Consider the following 18,654-nt stretch of genomic DNA (forward strand, 5'->3'; position numbering starts at 1 on the left):
CAGCCAAAAGTAAATAAATACATTTGTAAAAAGACATGTTAATCAAAATAATGAGACAGCAGTGTTTACCTCTTGGTTTGGCAAAAAGTCTTAAATTTGATAATGGACTGCCTGGGGAGGGTATGAGGAAACAGGTATTCTTGTGATGTGTTGGAGTGAATGTAAGTGGGTGCATGCTTTTTGGAGAACATGGCAAAGGCATCAATAGTTGTTGTTTTTTCTGTTACATAAACTCTGCCCTGGCAATTTCACTGCTATAAATTTACCCTATGGATCATTTGCAAAGGTCCAGCCAAGTTAAATGCATACATATAGTTGCATAGTATGTGATCACAAAGCCCAAAATTGTTAGCTTCTTAAACATCTGTCCACTGGGCAATGCATTATCTATGATTTATATGCATGCAGTGGAACACTGCAGCGATAAGGAGACTGGGGAAGACTCGTGTGTGATGATACGAGACAATCTCTACATTATGCTGAGGGAGAAAAAACTACCAAATAGTAAACATATTCTGATGCTTCTTTGTATGCTTGCATGCTCAGTCCCTTCAGTTGTATCCAACTCTTTGCAACCCCATGGACTGTAGCCCACCAGGCTCCTCTATCCATGGGGTAGAATATTCTCCAGGCAAGAATACTGGAGTGGGTTGCCATTTCCTTCTCCAGAGGATCTTCCCAGCCAGGGATCAAACCTGGGTCTCCTGCATTGCAGGCAGATTCTATACCCTCTGAGCCACCAGGGAAGGTTATATGTGTATATACGTACATATATTCACACACACATATGCCAGACTTTGGTCTAAGAGGATTTGATTTACTGGGAGCTATTAACCTTTAGGAAGAGGAAAGTTTTTGATTTTTACTAAGTCTTTCTGGACTCTTCCATTTTTCTGGTGATGGCATGTATTACTTTTTTATTGTCAGCCCATTTTCCTGGGCATTGTGTTACAGGACATTTTTGTTCTCTTTGCATCATTTTATTTTCTTAAATCTTAAAATTTTTAAGCCAAGGAAAGGGAGATGTGCTGGTAAGGTACTGTAGTACCTCATTCAATCAAAGGAATCACGGGCAAACAGGCTACAGGAGGAGACAAGCACAGCTGGGCCTCAGGAATTTCTGGAGCCAGGGGCTGGGAGGCTGGAGGCCTTTTCTTGTCTTTACTTGTCTTTGTGTATCAGCCACATTCTCTCTCACTCCGTGGAAAATGCGAGGAATGAATGTGGCTGTCTCTTGTGTCTACATTTCACATCTTCTACAGCAGAGAGACTGACCCTGAGTTCCTGTTTAACAAAATTCTCAGGAAAAACTTTCTTTGGCCTGGCTTGGGTCAGATGTCCTCCCCTTGGCCCATCAACTCTGGCCAGGGTTGTGGGGGCGGGGAGGGGCATCTTTTAGGAGCTGGCAGTGCCTCTGTGGTCAGGTGGTTGGACAGGAGTACTTCTCAGTAGAAGGGAGGGTGCTGGGAAGATACACGTTCATTTGTTCTTACTTATTCATCCAGTAAACACTTATGGAGCCTGTTATGTCCTGGGCTCTGGGCCATGTGCCGTGAACAAGGAACCTAGCAAGGTCTCAGCCATCCGAGGGTTTAGGTCTCAGAGCCCAAGACAGGCTAGAAATCAGTGTCTGCCACACCCCTGCCCCGTCCTGGCTCAGCCAGACCCACTCTCCAGGTCCATCAAAAAAGAGGAGCCCCTTGGTTGCTGGTGGCGGGGCCTTAGCCTGAGGATATTGCCCCCATGGGGTGCTGATGGCTGAGAAGCAGAGCTGGCTGCCTGAGCAGCGCAGCTGTTCCGAGTTGCCAGCCAAGAGCCAAGAGCTGGGAGGTGAAGGGAGTGGCTTCCTGTTGAGCTGAGATCTTTGGCTCCAGCTTGGAAGTCAAGGCGTCTCCAGAAATATAGCTGCCAGGCAGCCCACTGAGCTTCTGTGGAATTTTCAGTTGTCCTTTTTATGGACAAAACTAGGAACTTCCCTGGAGGTCCAGTGGTTAAGACTCTGCTTCCACTGCAGGGTCCCAGGTTCGATCTCTAGTCTGGGAACCAAGATCCCACGTGCCTCGTGGCAAGGCCAAAAAAAGTACAAAATCCAGGCCTGGATCAGGTGCCTGACTCCAAATCGGCCTCTGCATCCCTCAGGCAATGTTCATCCAGAGCAAACACTGGACAGATGCTGGCTCAGCTCTGGGCCGGCATTGGCAGGTGGGGGAGGGGGAGGGTGGGGGGAGGGTAAGAGCCCCTCCTGGGGACTCCCCCAGGGGAGGATTTTCTGATGTGCTGACTCTGCAGGAGGTGCCCCTGGGATTCACTGGTGTGAGCAAGATCTCCACCTGCAACTTACCACCCCACTGAGACTCTGCAGTAAAGCCCTCTCCTGGAGAACACGAGAGATGTCTGGGGCCAGCGACCCAGGCTGCAGTCCCAGGTTTGGGATTATGACTCCTACTCACTGTCCCTCCACCCCAGGCTACTCTCCCACATGCAGGTTGTTGGTCCAAGTGTGGGTTTGCCCCTTTGTTGTGTCTTACATGACGTCTATGTGTGCATGTAAGACAGAGAGCTGTATTGTTTACACATGATGTAGTGATGGCGCTTCAACTGAGGAGTTAGTCCATGGTTTGGAAAACGGACAGAAACCACACCCGGAGGAGGTTGAACGTAAACCTGAGGACACCGGACTCTGAGGTTGAGAGCTTTTCCGAAGGGCCCTTGTCACCATCAGTCTTGGAAGTAAGACATCACGTTTCAATCCTGGCTGGAAGGGTGTGATGCATCTTCAATTGTGGCTGTGAGAATGGACTCATGCCAGGGTGCCCTGATAACTAGATATGTAGGAGGTGGGTGGGGTTGGTAAGTGATGAATGGCACTGGTCGTGTGGCCATGCCCACCACTCTGGGTAAAGGGGGACATCTTTGGCCCAGTCCAGCACCTTTCTGTGCCTGCACCCACAGCCTCATGGCATCAGGCAGCAAAACCCGAATTGGCGCTCTCTGGAGAGAGAAGTCAAGGCTGATGTGGGGCCAAGACTAGGGGCGAGATGATGCGGAAGCCACGAGAGAGCAGAGACCACAGAGTAGGAAGAGAATGTAAGAGATAGAAAAAGCAGGTGTGAGAGGAGCCCATTGCAAAGGCAGCAGTGACCAGTCCCCAGGGCTGCCTTGGGCGCTGACAGTGGTCCAGGCTGTCCCAGCCTATGTGGAAACCTACAGGGGACCTCACTCGTGAATCTGACTCTTGCAATACAAGGAAGCTAAGTGACACGGGACCCTACCCATGGCTTCTGCTCGTCACCTGCAAGGTCTCTTCCTCCTCCTTGGGGCCATGGCTTATTCATCTCTCTAATCAAAGCATCTGGCCCTGTGCAGGGAAACTTGTAGGTGCCCATTAATGTTTGAATAAATAGCTGCATTTATCACAACAGTCCTTGGCCCAGCCTTCGCCCAGAGGCTGTGGAATGAGCAGCAGTGCAGATTTTAGATCCAGTACCCATATCAGCCAAGTGCAAGGAGGTGAGCTGGGCCAATGAGATTCTTGCTGGGCGACTGAAGTCTAAAACGAGCAATGAAAAGGCATTACCAGGAGGGGCTGAGGTTTCAGGGGTGTGTGGGGAAATGGAAAAGCTGTGTGGACCCTCAGCGTCCTCAGGGGGTGGTCATGAAGGACCTTATGGGAAAAGGAAGGAGACCCCAAAATGGTGGACCTGAAACGGTTCTGTGGCCTTTAAAAGGAACACAGGTGTCCATGATCAATAAAGCTGACTGTAAGTCTCAGGCGTCGTTGCCAATCTACTTGTGTGACTATAAAAGGGAGAAGAACCTTCATGTTCTTCTACAAGTTAATCACTAAAGGGATGTTGCCTATCAGCTTAAATTACATGTAATGGCCCATCTCCGGGAAACGTGTCACCCAGGTAATGAGCACTAAGCTAAAATACCTTTGTTTAGCTCATGAGGAAGCATCTTCCTGACCAGGCCCATCTGTGAAAGACTGAAGGCAGGAAGAAATTCCTCTGGGAGTCTGGCCGGAACCAGGACTTTACTCCCTCTTTTAGCATTAAAAGAAGCCTGAATTCTAACTCAAGGAAGATGGTTCATAAGGACACAAGTCCACCATCTTCTCAGGCTGCTGGCTTTCTGAATAAAGCCACTATTCCTTGCCCCAACAACTTACTACTTGATTTATTGACCTATTATATGGCAAAGCTGTATGAGCAGCCAGTCTTGCCGCTCGTGGCCAGCCAGCTCTGGTTGGGGGATTTGGGGGATAAGGCCCTAGCACCTGCCTGGACCACTCGTCCTGAGGATCTTCCCCTTAAAATTTCCTGAAGCTGCTCTGGCTGCCCCAGCTCTTAGCAGGTGTAGCAAGGAATCAACATCTCATACAGTAGGTAAGTCACTCCATGTAACAACTGGAGATTTTATTTCTTCTCTATTTGGGGCTTCTTTCCTTTAGAATAAGCCAATTTGTATTTGACTGGAGTGTGTGTGTGTGCTCAGTTGCTCAGTTGTGTCTGACTCTGAGTGACCCCATGGACTGTAGAGCCCACCAGGCTCCTCTCGTCCATGGAATTTTTCAGGCAAGAATACTGGAGTGGGTTGCCATTTCCTACTCCAGGGGATCTTCCCGACCCAGGGACTGAACCCTCATCTCTTGTGTCTCCTCCGTTGGCAGGTGGACTCTTTACCACTAACACCACCTGGGAAGCACAGTTGAGTAGGGCACCGTGTTGGACAGAGGATAGAGGACATAGTTGATAGACTTTTACACAATTTGTGTGAATTGGTTTGTTTATTTGGATGCTGGCATTTGTATGTGGTTTGTCTTGTATTTGTGTCTTTAAAAAAAAATGGGGAATGGCGAGTTCCATGGTGATCTAGTGGTTAGGATTTGATACTTTCACTGCTGTGGCCCAGTTCAGTCCCTTGTTGAGGAGTTGAGATCCTGAAAGCCATGTAGTGTGGCCAAATAAATAAATAAAAGGGAAATATTTCAACTATGCCTGAAGAAAGTCCTCAGAGGCGTATTTTGGATAAGTGGTCTGATTACAGCTATGAAACCATGACTAAGAAGTTGAAAATGTGTGGCCCCAGTACCTGCTAGGATCTTCACAAGGGGTTCATTATGCAGGGTTATCCTGGGACCCCGTGTATCATGTACTGCTGTCCTTGGTTTGTTAATTACATCACGTGTGGTCTCCCATGTCATTGGTATCTGTTAAACCCCAAGACCAGACTTGAGGGTTTATTTAGGGTTTCTGGTTTACCATTTAGGTTTTTGGTAGCATTTCTCCAGTTACAGCTAAATCAGTTTTATGATATTTGAAACTTCTACTGATGTCGAATGCAGGAAAGGAATAGAAAAAGTCTGTTCTTGTCTAAAAGTGGGACATTCCCAGGGCTAAGAGAAAGATTCCACTTGGTCCCTAAATATCAACAAAGGCCCTGCCCCAGAATTCAGTCTGGTTGGTTGATGCTAAGGCAAAAAAGCATCCTTTGCATTGTTAGAGATGACCACCTGCTATATGGTTTTATAGCAGTTTTTGAATGGCTCCATAGCTATTCTGTGAAGAAGCAAGGGAAAATGATGAAATCCTCTTATGTTGTGTGGTCTCAGTGGTAAAGAACTTGCCTGCCAATGCAGGAGACCTGGGTTCGATCCCTGGGTCTGGAAGATCCCTGGAGAAGGAAATGGCAACCCACTCCGTTCCTCTTATATGCAAGCTCTTGTGCTACTGCATCAGGGTGGGAAAATGTCAGACGGTTGTTGTTCAGTTACTAAGTCGTGTCAGAAACCCAAGGGTGGGACTTCCCTGTGGTTCAGTGGCTAAGACCCTGTGCTCCCAATGCAGGGGCCTCAAGCTCGATCCCTGGTCAGGATGCTAGATCCCACATGCTGCAACTAAGAGTTCAAATGCCCCAACTAAGACTCGGTGTAGCCAAATAAATATTTTTTTAAAAAGAAAGAAACCCAAGGGCAGGGTGAGGAAATGTTGCTCCAACCTTTGGTCCAGCTGGCTGTCCCAGCTGCTTCACTGTTATGCCACTATACACACCCCTTCCACCATCGCTTGCTCCTATTTGGCCCCAATTCTAATTCCTGACTCTGGGGCTCAGAAAGTGGTCAGACTGGCTCTTTTTCCTTATAGGGATCTATTAGAAAATCCTGTTAGTTCCTGGGGCACAGGGACCTGGTCTGGTATCAACAGCTAAGACTCAGCAGGGAACCTAATTTGGGCCAGGAGCCACTCCCTGGCAGAGCAATTTGCCTTGCACGTTATCCCCCATTGACTGTGGGGAATTGTAGTCAGGAAGAACCTTTTGTGTTCTATTATGTTAATCACTAAAGAAATGTTGCCTATAAGCTTAAATTATACATAATGGCCCATCTCTGGGAACCCTGTCTCTTAGGTAATGAGCATTAAGCTAAAATACCTTTGTTTAGCTCCCTGGAAACATCCTGACCAGGCCCACAGGTAAGTGGCTGCAGGAAGGAAGAAATGAACACATCCCCTATAGAGTCTGACTGGAACCAGGGCTTGGCCACCCACCCACCCCCGCTCCCCCCACCCCACTTAAATAGAAAAGAAACCTGACTTATGATTCAGAGAAAATGGTTCATTGAGACACTAATCCACCATCTTCTCCGTCTGCTGGCTTTCCAAATAAAGTTGCCCAACAACTTGTCTCTCGATTTATTGGCCTGTCATGTGGCAAGCAGCAAGAGCTTGGACTCAGTAACATGACCTTGGACCTGGAGTCCTCTTTGATACGTTTAGGACAATGGCAACTGCTTTGCTGGACTGGTGTGAGGAAGAACATATAAGTGTAAAGAGTGCTTCCTACCCCATAAGGAAACACATGGGAAATTTCTTAAAGCAGATTCCCGGCCCCTCCTCTGTGTCATCTTACTAAACTGGGATTCTTTGGGGATGGAGCCTAGGAAACTGTATTTTTAACAAGCATCACCAGTGATTGATTAGGGTGGTCCAAGGAGATTTGATAGAGTGCCTGATGAACTATGGATGGAGGTTCGTGACATTGTACAGAGCCAGGGATCAAGACCATCCACATGGAAAATAAATGCAAAAAAGCAAAATGGCTGTCTGAGGAGGCCTTACAAATAGCTGTGAAAAGAGAAGCGAAAAGCAAAGGAGAAAAGAAAAGATATAAGCATCTGAGTGCAGAATTCCAAGAATACCAAGGAGAGATAAGAAAGCCTTCCTCAGTGATCAATACAAAGAAATAGAGGAAAACAACAGAATGGGAAAGACTAGAGATCTCTTCAAGAAAATTAGAGATACCAAGGGAACATTTCATGCAAAGATGGGCTCGATAAAGGACAGAAATGGTATGGACCTAACAGAAGCAGAAGATAATAAGAAGAGGTGGCAAGAATACACAGAAGAACTGTACAAAAAACATCTTCATGAACCAGATAATCGCTCACCTAGAGCCAGACATCCTGGAATGTGAAGTCAAGTGGGCCTTAGAAAGCATCACTATGAACAAAGCTAGTGGAGGTGATGGAATTCCAGTTGAGCTATTTCAAATCCTGAAAGATGATGCTGTGAAAATGCTGCACTCAATATGCAAGCAAATTTGGAAAACTCAGCAGTGGCTACAGGACTGGAAAAGATCAGTTTTCATTCCAATCCCAAAGAAAGGCAATGCCAAAGAATGCTCAAACTACTGCACAATTGCACTCATCTCACACGCTAGTAAAGTCATGCTCAAAATTCTCCAAGCCAGGCTTCACCAATACATGAACTATGAACTTCCAGATGTTCAAGCTGGTTTTAGAAAAGGCAGAGGAACCAGAGATCAAATTGCCAACATCTGCTGGATCATCGAAAAAGCAAGAGAGTTCCAGAAAAACATCTATTTCTGCTTTATTGACTATGCCAAAGCCTTTGACTGTGTGGATCACAATAAACTGTGGAAAATTCTGAAAGATGGGAATACCAGAGCACCTATCTGCCTCTTGAGAAACCTATATGCAGGTCAGGAAGCAACAGTTAGAACTGGACATGGAACAACAGACTGGTTCCAAATAGGAAAAGCAGTACGTCAAGGCTGTATATTGTCACCCTGTGTATTTAAGTTATATGCATAGTACATCATGAGAAACACTAGGCTGGAGGAAGCACAAGATGGAATCAAGATTGCCGGGAGAAATATCAATAACCTCAGATATGCAGATGACACCACCCTTATGGCAGAAAGTGAAGAGGAACTCAAAAGCCTCTTGATGAAAGTGAAAGAGGAGAGTGAAAAAGTTGGCTTAAAGCTCAACATTCAGAAAACAAAGATCATGGCATCTGGTCCCATCATTTCATGGGAAATAGATGGGGAAACAGTGGAAACAGTGGCTGACTTTATTTTTTGAGGCTCCAAAATCACTGCAGATGGTGATTGCAGCCATGAAATTAAAAGACGCTTACTCCTTGGAAGGAAAGTTATGACCAACCTAGACAGCGTATTAAAAAGCAGAGACATTACTTTGCTTACCAAGGTCCATCTAGTCAAGGCTATGGTTTTTCCAGTGGTCATGTATGGATGTGAGAGTTGGACTGTGAAGAAAGCTGAGTGCAGAAGAATTGATGCTTTTGAACTGTGGTGCTGGAGAAGACTCCTGAGAGTCCTTTGGACTGCAAGGAGATCCAACCAGTCCATTCTAAAGGAGATCAGTCCTGGGTGTTCATTGGAAGGACTGATGCTGAGGCTGAAACACCAATACTTAGCCACCTCACGCGAAGAGTTGACTCACTGGAAAAGACTCTGATGCTGGGAGGGATTGGGGGCAGGAGGAGAAGAGGACGACAGAGAATGAGATGGCTGGATGGCATCACCGACTCGATGGACATGAGTTTGAGTAAGCTCTGGGAATTGGTGATGGACAGGGAGGTCTGGCGTGCTGTGATTCATGGGGTCACTAAGAGTCGGACATGACTGAGCGACTGAACTGAAGGAGATTTAGGAAAGACTGAAAGGTGGGTTTTGAATGAGGTGGGGCAGACAGTAACTTTCAGATGTGGCCACAAGGTGGCAACAGAGATGAAAAACGGGGATCTCTGTAGGTGCCCACCCAGACAGAAGTGTCTGGCTCTGGGAGGAGATGGGCCCTGTTCTGTGTCACCATCTCCTTTGCCATGTGGAGTTTGTTATTGCAGGCTAATCCCCTGTGGCTGCCTGTCTCAATACCGGATCTTTATGGACGCTCTGCTTTTGCCGAACTCTGCCAGCGGAAACTGAATTTGTGTGACCTTGGCTGGGCTATGGGTGGTGTTGAGTGTAGCAGGCAAGGGATGTCACCTGCGCAGGGCAGCTGACTCAGAGGACACCAGTGCAGTGTTGAAAGCAGGACCTTCCACACCCCGTCTGCCAGGTTTGTGGTTCCAGGTGTTCTTAAAGGACCTGCCCACCAGCATCGGGCCTGCTCCAGTCATGAGAGGATCGGGCTGGGGCTGGACAGCTGGCCGAAGCCCAGGTAGAGAAGGCTGGGATGGGGTGGGGGCAGGGAACTCAGGATGGGGCAGCTGCCTCTGGAAGCAGCCAAGATGTCCCTGGCTGCAGTAGGGGTAGTCAGAGCCCGGAACTAACACCCTCCTCCCCCTCACTCACGCACCCTGGCCTGCCCCTGTTGGAGCCTGCCAAAGCTCAGAATAACCTGGAGGACCAGACAGCGGAATGGCAGGGGCTCTGCTCTGCGCCCTGCTTCTCTTGCAGCTCCTCGGTATGGGCCAGGGTCGGGGGAAGAGGTGGGACACACACACACAGGACACTGACATAAAGGGACAGGACAAAGGCCGACCGGGATGTAGACAGACATATTTGGTCCCCAGGCACAGTATCACTAGTTCGGGAGACAGACATGGGAAAATACACAGCCTCAGAGACATACAGAGAAGCAGAGACCTGTAGACCCAGAGGCAGAGCGGAGCGGCTCCTTAGCCTCTCCATATTCTGATCCTGCTGTGCTTGGCCCCATCCCCAGGCAGAGGTGAGGGGAAGAATGAGGAGCTGCGCCTTTACCACTACCTCTTCGACAACTATGACCCAGGACGCCGGCCAGTGCAGGAGCCCGAGGACATTGTCACCATCTCCCTCAAAGTCACCCTGACCAACCTCATCTCCCTGGTAAGATACCCGCACTTTCACCCGAGCGCCATCTCGGAGCCTAAAATCCCACTTGTGGCCCCAAGCGCTCAACTCTCTCCTAAAGCTCTCCCCCATCATCTTCATCTCCCACCCGCAGAATGAGAAAGAGGAGACTCTCACCACCAGCGTCTGGATTGGAATCGTGAGTCGAGGCTGGGGAACAGCGTGAGATCTGGTCTAGGGGACCCTTTTCTCCCAAACGCCTGGCAGGCAGCGCGGCACACGTCTTTCCGTCCCCTCCCCCGCCCCTAGGACTGGCAAGATTACCGACTCAACTACAGCAAGGGCGACTTTGGGGGCGTAGAAACCCTGCGGGTCCCTTCAGAACTCGTATGGCTGCCAGAGATTGTGCTGGAAAACAAGTGAGGACCGGGCCAGACAGGAGCGAAGCCGAGGTCTGGGGAGGGGTGGGGGCTGGGCTGGACCTGGTTGGGGCAGGGGTGTTGCTTGGGGGGTGAGGGAGCCACAGATCTGGGCCAATTCTCTCTTTCCTGGAGCCCACAGTATCGACGGCCAGTTCGGGGTGGCCTACGAGGCCAATGTGCTTGTCTCCGAGGGCGGCTACGTGAGCTGGTTGCCCCCGGCCATCTACCGCAGCACCTGCGCCGTGGAGGTCACCTACTTCCCTTTCGACTGGCAGAACTGCTCGCTCGTTTTCCGGTGGGAAGTCTTGTTCTCAGGCCCCGACAATTGCGGGATTAAGGGGTGGGGCCAGGTGCGCGGGGGCGGGGAGACCTCTAATCCGGGGCGGGGCTTCGTGCTGGAGGTGGGGCTAGGCATTCGAAGGCGATAGCGCGCTCTAGCGGGTGAGAGGTAGGGGTGGAAACCCAGGCTTGGAGGCGGGGCCTGGGTGATCGGGTGCAGCGTAATTCCCCTGCCAGAACCCAGCTTCCAGGGCGGGGCCTGAGGCCCGGGTCCCAGCCTCTGGGGTCGGGGTCCGGATCCTGGCTCCGCAGCTCCCAGACGTACAATGCCGAAGAGGTGGAGTTTGTCTTTGCGGTCGACGACGAGGGCGAGACCATCAGCAAGATCGATATCGACACTGAGGCCTATACTGGTTAGGCCCCCCTCCTGCTCCGAAAAACCCGCTTCTAGACGGGTCCCGAGAGGGGACTTGCACAGTGGGGTTGCCCTGGGCCCTCGATGCTGGGACTGATTTTGACAGCCCTGCTTTAACTTGAGCCTTCCCTGAAATCATTCTTGGTTGTCGGCCTAGTACTCCTTCTTCCCTTGTGGTGGTTCCGTAAGCTCCCTGGGAACGCCCCTTTCTGACCCAATTACCAGCCCCCATGCCACACCTGCCCTGGCCCAGATGACTTTCATCCTCTCCTCGCCTGGAATTCAGGCCCCCCCACCGTGAGATGTGGGGACGGAGAGCAGAGCAGGGCGCCACATTCCCCGAGAGCCGACTAACCGCGCCTCCCGTCCTGCAGAGAACGGCGAGTGGGCCATCGACTTCTGCCCCGGGGTGATCCGCCGCCACGATGGTGACTCTGCGGGTGGCCCAGGGGAAACTGATGTCATCTACTCGCTCATTATTCGCCGGAAGCCGCTGTTCTACGTTATTAACATCATCGTGCCCTGCGTGCTCATCTCGGGCCTGGTGCTGCTCGCCTACTTCCTGCCCGCGCAGGGTATGGAGTCGCCCAGACCCCAAACCCAGGCCCCCTCCTGGGGGGAGGGGCCTGTCCTCAACAGGCACTCCCTCCAGCCGGCGGCCAGAAATGCACCGTTTCCATCAACGTCCTGCTCGCCCAGACCGTCTTCTTGTTCCTGATTGCCCAGAAAATCCCAGAGACATCTCTGAGCGTGCCGCTGTTGGGCAGGTGAGGGGCGGAGAGGATCCCGGGGGGGCTACGCGGGGCGTGGCTAGCGTGAAGGGCGGGGCCGGACGAGCATGGGGCGGGGCCAGGGGTCTCAATGGAGAGGGCAGGGCCAATACCTAAGGACTCCGAGTAGCCTTAACGGTATGGTCCTCACCTGGGCTTTATTTGGACGTGGGACGGGGCTAGGATCGTGGTGGGTTCTTCGGTCCCCCGTCCTCTGCAGTGCTGCTGGACGCCAATTTGAGGTCTCTGGAGTATCTCTGCTGGGGGTGGGCCGGCTCAGTGCCACCCAGCCGGGACGCCTCTGGCCCCCAACTCTCCCCTCATCTTGAACTCACCGGTTCCCCAGGGGTTCCGAGGTCCAGCTGGCGTTGCCACTGTTGCAGGAATGAGGCGGACCCTTGCAGACCTCGTCCACACAGGCATAGCCAGGCCCCCTGGAGCAAGAGCCGGGCGCTCGCGCCTGCTGCAGCCCCCACTTGCAGAGCCCCCTGACCCGCGGCCTGGGCTACCCGGGCCAGGGCTCCACCCGGATCCCCAGCGTCTGGGCCCGGACCCGGGCCGCCGTCTAGTCTCCGTAGCTCCTGCTGCACCCACAGGGCTGAGATCTGTAGTGGGGATACAGAAGTTGGTGGGGATGCAGAGGTCTCTGCTCCTCGATCTCCTTCCCCCACTCCCTCCTCTACCCCGCCCCCGGCGCCCCACCTCTATCAAGGTGGCCCCGAAGTTCACTACGCTGGCCGCGGCTTCTCTTAGCACTAGCCCCAGGGTGGGCTTCCGGGCAGGCGGGTTCTCCGGCTCTCGAGGCTCCAGGGACTTCAGTTCTCTGAACCTCTGCTCCAGATATTCATGGGCAGCAGCCGCAACGAGCTCCAGGGAAGACAGAAGCGGGGGCTGGAGGGCCACCTGGAAAGGCACGGGGCAGCGTGGTCATCGGGACATTGGGCAGAGGTCACCGGGGGGACGGTGGAAACCCTCCCGAGCCTCTCGAGGTGCAGCCCTTACGGGTATCCGTGTAGGCGCACCTCCGTGGAGCTGTGGAAGTGGTAGACCCACAGCAGGGTTTCCAGGGAACTGGGGGTCCCCTTCATGATTGCCACTGGCCGTGCGAGGGCGGGGAGAAAGACCGGGCCGAGGGGCGGGCCGTCTGGCCCCGCCAGGAGGAGCAGCTCCACACCTGCGGAGAGGCTCTTTTGTGAGGTCAGAGGACCAGTGGCTTCTCTGTCGCTCAACGGCAGCGGGGAGGCTGTGACGTCACGAACTCTGGGCTCCTCAGGTACCTCATTTTCGTCATGGTGGTTGCCACACTCATTGTCATGAATTGCGTCATCGTGCTCAACGTGTCATTGCGGACGCCCACCACTCACGCCATGTCCCCGCGGCTGCGCCACGTAAGCACCAGGCGGGTGGGCTCCGGGCAGGAGGTGGGGCTTCAAGCTAAACTCGCCTCGCCCCGCCCCCCCAGGTGTTGCTTGAGCTGCTGCCCCAACTCCTGGGCTCCGGCGCGCCCCCCGAGATCCCCCGGGCTGCCTCGCCCCCAAGGCGGGCGTCGTCCCTGGGCCTCCTGCTCCGCGCGGAGGAGCTGATACTGAAAAAGCCGCGGAGCGAACTCGTGTTTGAGCAGCAGAGGCACCGGCACGGAACCTGGACCGGTGAGCGGACTGGCCCGAGTGGGCCAAGGGGGGTCGCCTTCAAGGGCGAGGCTCTTTATCACCCACCCCGGGTCGCCCCCACCAGCTACCCTCTGCCAGAACCTGGGTGCTGCCGCCCCGGAGATCCGCTGCTGTGTGGATGCCGTGAACTTCGTGGCTTCAAGCACGCGGGACCAGGAGGCCACTGGCGAGGTGGGGCGGGAGCACCGAGGTGGGGTGGGGCGCTGTGGGGCTTCCACCATCCCTGACTCTTGCGCAGCTGGCTCTTTCAGCTTTTAGGGACTCAACTTGTGCCCACCCCTTCCTCAGGAGGTGTCCGACTGGGTGCGCATGGGGAAGGCCCTTGACAACATCTGCTTCTGGGCTGCTCTGGTGCTCTTTCTCGTGGGCTCCAGCCTCATCTTCCTTGGGGCCTACTTCAACCGAGTGCCCCAGCTGCCCTACCCGCCATGTATGTAGACCTGAGGCCACAGCCACACCGACAAGAATTCCCACCCATCTCCAGGATATTTGAAAAACACCTTGCTACCACTGCTTTATTACTATCCTTTCCCATTGCCAATGATAAATCTATTCAACTTCACAAGGAGTCATGTGTGTGCACATACATGTGTGGGTCCAGCCAGGTGACTGAAAGATCTGCAGATGGTGCAGGCAGGCTCAACCCTCCAGAAAGCAAGAACCACTCTCACTTCAGTCTTCTTGGCCTCCCAGTTTTCTTGGGCCCCAGTCCCATGTGATCCTCTAGCCCTGTGAACCTCTCAGAGGCTAAAGAGGAGAGACCTGTTTGCAAAACCTGCACATTGAGAGGCTGAAGCCAGGCACCTCTGTGGCCTGGCCAGGCTGGAGTGGGTAGGAACCAAGTGGTCCCAGCTCAAGGTCCACGGGTTTAAGGCTGAGGATGCCTGGGCCTTACCTTAGTTGTTTCTTGTAGCTTCTCTTAGCCCAGCACTGCCCATCCACCCCCTCTTCACTAAGACTCAGGGATTGCAGATTCCCACCCCCTTCATCCTAGCCACACTGGTGGGCCCTGGCTAGAACCCGGGATGATGAGAGACAACAGAGTAACCTAGGGCCTGAAGTGGTGGGAGCTGGTTGAATTGTCTTTATTAACAAACAAGATCTCCAAGGCCACTACATTGAGGAGGGGTGGGGGCAGGGAGGGGGCGGGCTACTTGCTGCTCACACTATATACAGATGCAAGCAAGGGGGGAGAGGGTGAGAGCTCCCTGCTCCCCCCTCCACCGGGGAAGGGCAGAGGCTAGAAGAGATGGGGGTTGGAAAGGGGTAAATGTTTTGGCTGGCGGGGTCCCCCCTCCATTCCCTGGGGTTTGGGGGGAGGGTAATCATTAAAGTGCTTTCAGAAAATGAGGAAATGGTCCCTGCCCCGGAGTGGCTGGTGACCCCCCTAAAACCTAGGGCCCAGTGACCCCCCCCAGGGTCTGGTACATTCAAGGGGGGAGCCGGCTCCCCTGACGTGCAAATGATGGGGCCCAGGGCCCTGCCAAGTCAGCAGCAGTGGGGTATGGGGTCCATGCCCCAAGCACTCTCCTTGTAAGTGGAGAAAGGGGGGTGGGGCTAGGCCCACTCAGTTCCTGGTAAGGGGAAGCTGTGCCTCTCCCTGGAAGTTGGGACAGGCACAGTTTTGGGAAGAGAACATGTTGGGGAAGAGGATGGTCACGTGATCACAAAAGCATCAGGGGTCAGAGGTCACGTTCCCAGCAGGCTCCAGTGAATCAAACCAGTAAAAGCAAAAGCCCAGGGAGGGAAGAGAAGGGCGGCCCGGGGAGTCTGGCTGTGGGGGGTGATCTGGTCCACAGAGGCCAGCCCAGGCCAGGGCCCCGTCACCAGTTCATGATGCAGTTACGGTTCAAGGTCATGAAGTAAACTTGGCTGCTGCCCCCAGAGCGGACCGAGGCAAAAAACACCTGGGTGGGGAGGAGAAGAAGTCACCAGGGTGAGTGGGGCAGCCAAGGTAGGGGTGCCTCAGTTAACTGGGAGGAGGGAGAAACTGCAGGATTTAGTCCCGCAGAGTGCCCCCATTCCCCTCCAAAAGGCAGGAACATGTGGCATGAAGCAGCCCAGACTTCTCAGAGACTGAAGGTGGGGGAAGGGCAGGCTGCCTCTAAGGAAGACCTATAACCACCCCTCCCCCAGCTCTGCTCAGGGGCCCGGGTGGGGGTGGGGATGGGGCCCACGCTGTGCAGGAGCCCGGGCAGCTTATTACTCCCACCTTGTCGTTCCGCTCACACAGGAACTTGAGCCTCTGGGCTCGTTTGTGCATGAAGACCCCATCCAGATGGCCCGTCTCCACAGAGCGGATCTCAATGGCTTTCTCTCCCCAGCCCATGATCTGGTTGGAGCAGATGTAGGCTAGGGGGAAGCGGAGAGGGGTGGTAAGTGGGCTGCAGCCCGGCTGGCTCGGGGACACAGGCCAGGAGCCGGGTCCCTCACTCACCCACAGAGGTGGGCATCTCTCCCCACTGCAGCACCACGTCCTTGATGATCCGGCCGTACGTGTTGACGTAGACGCCCTCATCCTCATAGCACAGCAGCATCTCCATACCATCCGTGTTGGGGAGGAAGATGATGGCGTGGGGCGTGATCTGGCTCTGGATCTGGGGAGGAGAAAGTAGGTGGGAGGCCCCGAGGCTGGGCCAGGCTGGGCCCCACTCCACCTGCAGCCCTGTCAGGCTTACGTGCACAGGGATGTAGATGTCGTAGCTGTTCCCCGAGTCCACGTCCACAGCGTGGAAGCCAGCGCTAGAGCCATAGATGACCTTGAGCCGCTGGCCCTCCTCCACCGTCAGGTCCACCAGCAGAGGGCGGTGCGGGAGGTCAGCAAAGGACTGTGGGGGAGAAAGGGCTCAGGGGATGTGGGCAGAGAAGCCCACCTTGGACCAGCAGTGGAGGCTGAGGCATGGGTTACCTTGAAAGCCATGAATTTGTGGTAAGGTTTGGGGGCCCAGGCATACACCTCCACAGAGTTCTTCAGGGCGATGACCAGGAACTTGATGCGCTCGTATTTCACTGGGGGCAGGAAAAGGGGAGATGCAGGGGCTTCCCTGCTTGGGCTGCAGCCCCTTCCCCGGGTCTGTCTACACCCCCAACTGCAGGCCCCCCCACCATCTCTGGCCTTCAAGGCTTTCTCAGCCCAGGACCCCGTCTCCTTCTCTCTTCTCATAAACGAATGTGCCCTGGCCGCTGTGTTGTGACCTCACCCACGCGGTAGTGCCCGCAGCCCTCCATGTCCCCCACAGTGGTCCAGCCTTGCTTCTTCTCTACTTCTGGGTCATTGTGCAGAATCTTGTTCCGGAGCCAGGACAGGTAATACACCCGCAGTTTATTCCTTTTCCCTGAGGGACACAGAACTCTCGCTGGAGGCCCAGCTTCCACCTCCCCACCATCCTGTGTGGACCTCGAGGGGTGAGAAAGTAGGGCCCCCATTTTCCAGTTCCTGTACTGGCACAGCCCTCCCCCCAGGCACTGAGCCCTCCTCCTGGCCACCGCCTCCCCCCAACCTGAGATGGTGATGAGCAAGTTGAGTCCCTCCAGCACGTCCATCTGCTGGAAGCGCCGCCGCCCGATGAGTCCATACACCTTGCCCTGCCCGCTGCGGTCCAGCAGCATCAGCCCGTTCTCCGTGCCCACCAGCAGATTGACCCCTGCAAGAGGAGCCCTTGGGCAGATGAGAGGCAGAGCCAGGCCCTCACCTGAGCGGGAGCACGGGGGCACACCAGGCCCCTCTTTTCCTTCCCCACCCTGGCTTACCCCAAAGGGCCGCACAGAGGATCTCGGAATTGAATCGCTTCTTATACTTCCGAATCTCGGGGGTTTCACTGTGGGCCCGGGTGTTGGTGGGGTTCACGTTGACCACAGAGCCTTTCCTCACGTCGTACTGTAGCTGATCGAGCCGACTGCCCTCTCCACCCACCAGGGCTGCGGGAGGAGGAGAGCAGAAAGGAGTGGGCTGAGTCCTGTCACTCTGTCTCACTATATCCCACACTCCAGGATACTGTGAACCAAAGGGAAAGATTAGAGAATGGACCAGGTGCCTGGAAGGGTTTAAATGGGCCAGAAGGCCTGGCAAAGCCCTCGCTCCCTCATGCAGGTCCCTGGGTCACCTCTGAGCATTCTGCCCCTCCTTGGGTCAAGGCGGCCCCAGAAGCCCTTACTGCCTTCGTGTCAGGGCAGGTGCGGGCCACAGGGGAGGCTGTGACCACTCAGTGAAGCCTGTCATCAGAGGCCACTTGACCCCTCCCCAGGCCTCCTGTCTCACCTGTAATGGGAATGGTGTCCCCACTGCCTCCGGGCTGGTAGATCCCCAGGTCCACAAACATCGTGAACGAGCTCTTGCCGGGGGCTTTTACCAGCCCACGAGACTGGTACTGTGGGGTGGGGGTGGCAGTGAGGCAAACATGCCAGACCCCAGCCCGGGCCCACCCCTCCTGTTGCAGCCTGGCCAACCAGCTCCCCAGGGCTCCCCCTTGCCGACCACAGTGCCCCAGCGCCCCTGGGTCTCCTGTCCATGGCCGGTGACCTCTTCTTGCCCCGTGGAGCCATCTCCACCCACTTACGTCACTGCCTCCGTCCTTCAAGGGGGGGCTTTGGCCTTTTCCGCTCTCAGTGGGCGAGTGGCTGGGCTGGACCACGTCTGGCAGGTTGGTGTAGCCGTTGCTGTCAGCGTGCAGCAGGCTGCGCTCCTCCTCAGGGGTCTAAAGGAACAAAGGGAGGGGGGCCAGTGCTGGGGCCCAGGAGGGGCAGGGCAGGCTGGGGCAGAGCGGGGGAGGAGGGGCACTCACTCGCTGGACCACCATGGTGCCGCCCCCGTAGGGGGTCTGGGGCCCGGCTATCTCCTCCACGTCGTGGACCACCATGGTGCTGACGCTGTCTGTGTCTCCATCGCTGCTATGGAGACAGGAAGGTCAGGAGGCCCCATGGGCACTGCCTGCCACCCCAGTGCCACCTGAGTACCACAGGGAGCAGATGAGAGCAGGGGCACGGGCACCTGCAGTGTC

General features: G+C 54.4%; 3 protein-coding genes across 11 annotated transcripts in view; 1 reads left to right on the forward strand and 2 right to left on the reverse strand.

The window, feature by feature from the left end:
* Window positions 1-9,385: 9,385 nt before the first annotated feature.
* On the forward strand, window positions 9,386-14,245 carry CHRNE (cholinergic receptor nicotinic epsilon subunit). Of its 2 annotated transcripts, none has more exons than XM_055404585.2 (12): window positions 9,386-9,487; window positions 9,995-10,137; window positions 10,256-10,300; window positions 10,411-10,520; window positions 10,663-10,818; window positions 11,115-11,215; window positions 11,592-11,792; window positions 11,870-11,984; window positions 13,261-13,375; window positions 13,450-13,636; window positions 13,722-13,828; window positions 13,946-14,245. In XM_055404585.2, exons 1-12 carry the CDS (start codon window positions 9,445-9,447, stop codon window positions 14,093-14,095), a joined length of 1,473 nt encoding a protein of 490 aa, XP_055260560.2. In that variant the 5' UTR covers window positions 9,386-9,444; the 3' UTR covers window positions 14,096-14,245. The 2 variants fall into 2 exon arrangements, with proteins under 2 accessions (XP_055260560.2, XP_055260579.1); XM_055404604.2 differs by lacking the exon at window positions 9,386-9,487 and adding an exon at window positions 9,503-9,733.
* C20H17orf107 (chromosome 20 C17orf107 homolog) lies at window positions 11,980-13,388 on the reverse strand. Its single transcript, XM_055404721.2, has 3 exons — window positions 13,010-13,388; window positions 12,690-12,890; window positions 11,980-12,592 (listed from the first exon to the last, which is right to left on the reverse strand). Exons 1-3 carry the CDS (start codon window positions 13,073-13,075, stop codon window positions 12,308-12,310), a joined length of 552 nt encoding a protein of 183 aa, XP_055260696.1. The 5' UTR covers window positions 13,076-13,388; the 3' UTR covers window positions 11,980-12,307.
* A 473-nt stretch (window positions 14,246-14,718) lies between the features above and the next one.
* Window positions 14,719-18,654, reverse strand: part of MINK1 (misshapen like kinase 1) — a 48,027-nt gene continuing 44,091 nt past the window's right edge. For 7 of the 8 annotated variants that reach the window (XM_088828827.1, XM_055404461.2, XM_055404469.2 and 4 more), the window contains 11 exons: window positions 18,439-18,544; window positions 18,214-18,351; window positions 17,916-18,024; window positions 17,408-17,575; window positions 17,158-17,301; window positions 16,858-16,992; window positions 16,566-16,666; window positions 16,336-16,485; window positions 16,095-16,254; window positions 15,870-16,009; window positions 14,719-15,564 (listed from right to left, as the gene is read on the reverse strand). In XM_088828827.1, coding sequence (XP_088684953.1) covers window positions 15,481-15,564; window positions 15,870-16,009; window positions 16,095-16,254; window positions 16,336-16,485; window positions 16,566-16,666; window positions 16,858-16,992; window positions 17,158-17,301; window positions 17,408-17,575; window positions 17,916-18,024; window positions 18,214-18,351; window positions 18,439-18,544 — 1,435 coding nt within the window. In that variant the 3' untranslated portion in view covers window positions 14,719-15,480. The remainder of the gene's footprint in view (window positions 15,565-15,869; window positions 16,010-16,094; window positions 16,255-16,335; window positions 16,486-16,565; window positions 16,667-16,857; window positions 16,993-17,157; window positions 17,302-17,407; window positions 17,576-17,915; window positions 18,025-18,213; window positions 18,352-18,438; window positions 18,545-18,654) is intronic. The other variant, XM_055404442.2, reaches the window with a different exon arrangement.

Source organism: Moschus berezovskii, chromosome 20 (assembly GCF_049115385.1).
Source record: "Moschus berezovskii isolate FMDL1 chromosome 20, NW_MosBer_1.0, whole genome shotgun sequence".
Taxonomy (NCBI): domain Eukaryota; kingdom Metazoa; phylum Chordata; class Mammalia; order Artiodactyla; family Moschidae; genus Moschus; species Moschus berezovskii.

What these genes read in the sequence shown, in the direction of transcription:
- CHRNE (XM_055404604.2), top strand. Translation starts at nt 9,688, where the DNA reads ATGGCAGGGGCTCTGCTCTGCGCCCTGCTTCTCTTGCAGCTCCTCG. An exon ending in TGACCAACCTCATCTCCCTG is followed by an intron (nt 10,138 to 10,255) that starts GTAAGATACCCG and finishes TCCCACCCGCAG; the next exon opens with AATGAGAAAGAGGAGACTCT. An exon ending in AGCGTGCCGCTGTTGGGCAG is followed by an intron (nt 11,985 to 13,260) that starts GTGAGGGGCGGA and finishes TGGGCTCCTCAG; the next exon opens with GTACCTCATTTTCGTCATGG.
- C20H17orf107 (XM_055404721.2), bottom strand. Translation starts at nt 13,075, where the DNA reads ATGAAGGGGACCCCCAGTTCCCTGGAAACCCTGCTGTGGGTCTACCAC. An exon ending in ACTTCCACAGCTCCACGGAG is followed by an intron (nt 12,891 to 13,009) that starts GTGCGCCTACAC and finishes GTGCCTTTCCAG; the next exon opens with GTGGCCCTCCAGCCCCCGCT. An exon ending in TCGGGGCCACCTTGATAGAG is followed by an intron (nt 12,593 to 12,689) that starts GTGGGGCGCCGG and finishes TCCCCACTACAG; the next exon opens with ATCTCAGCCCTGTGGGTGCA.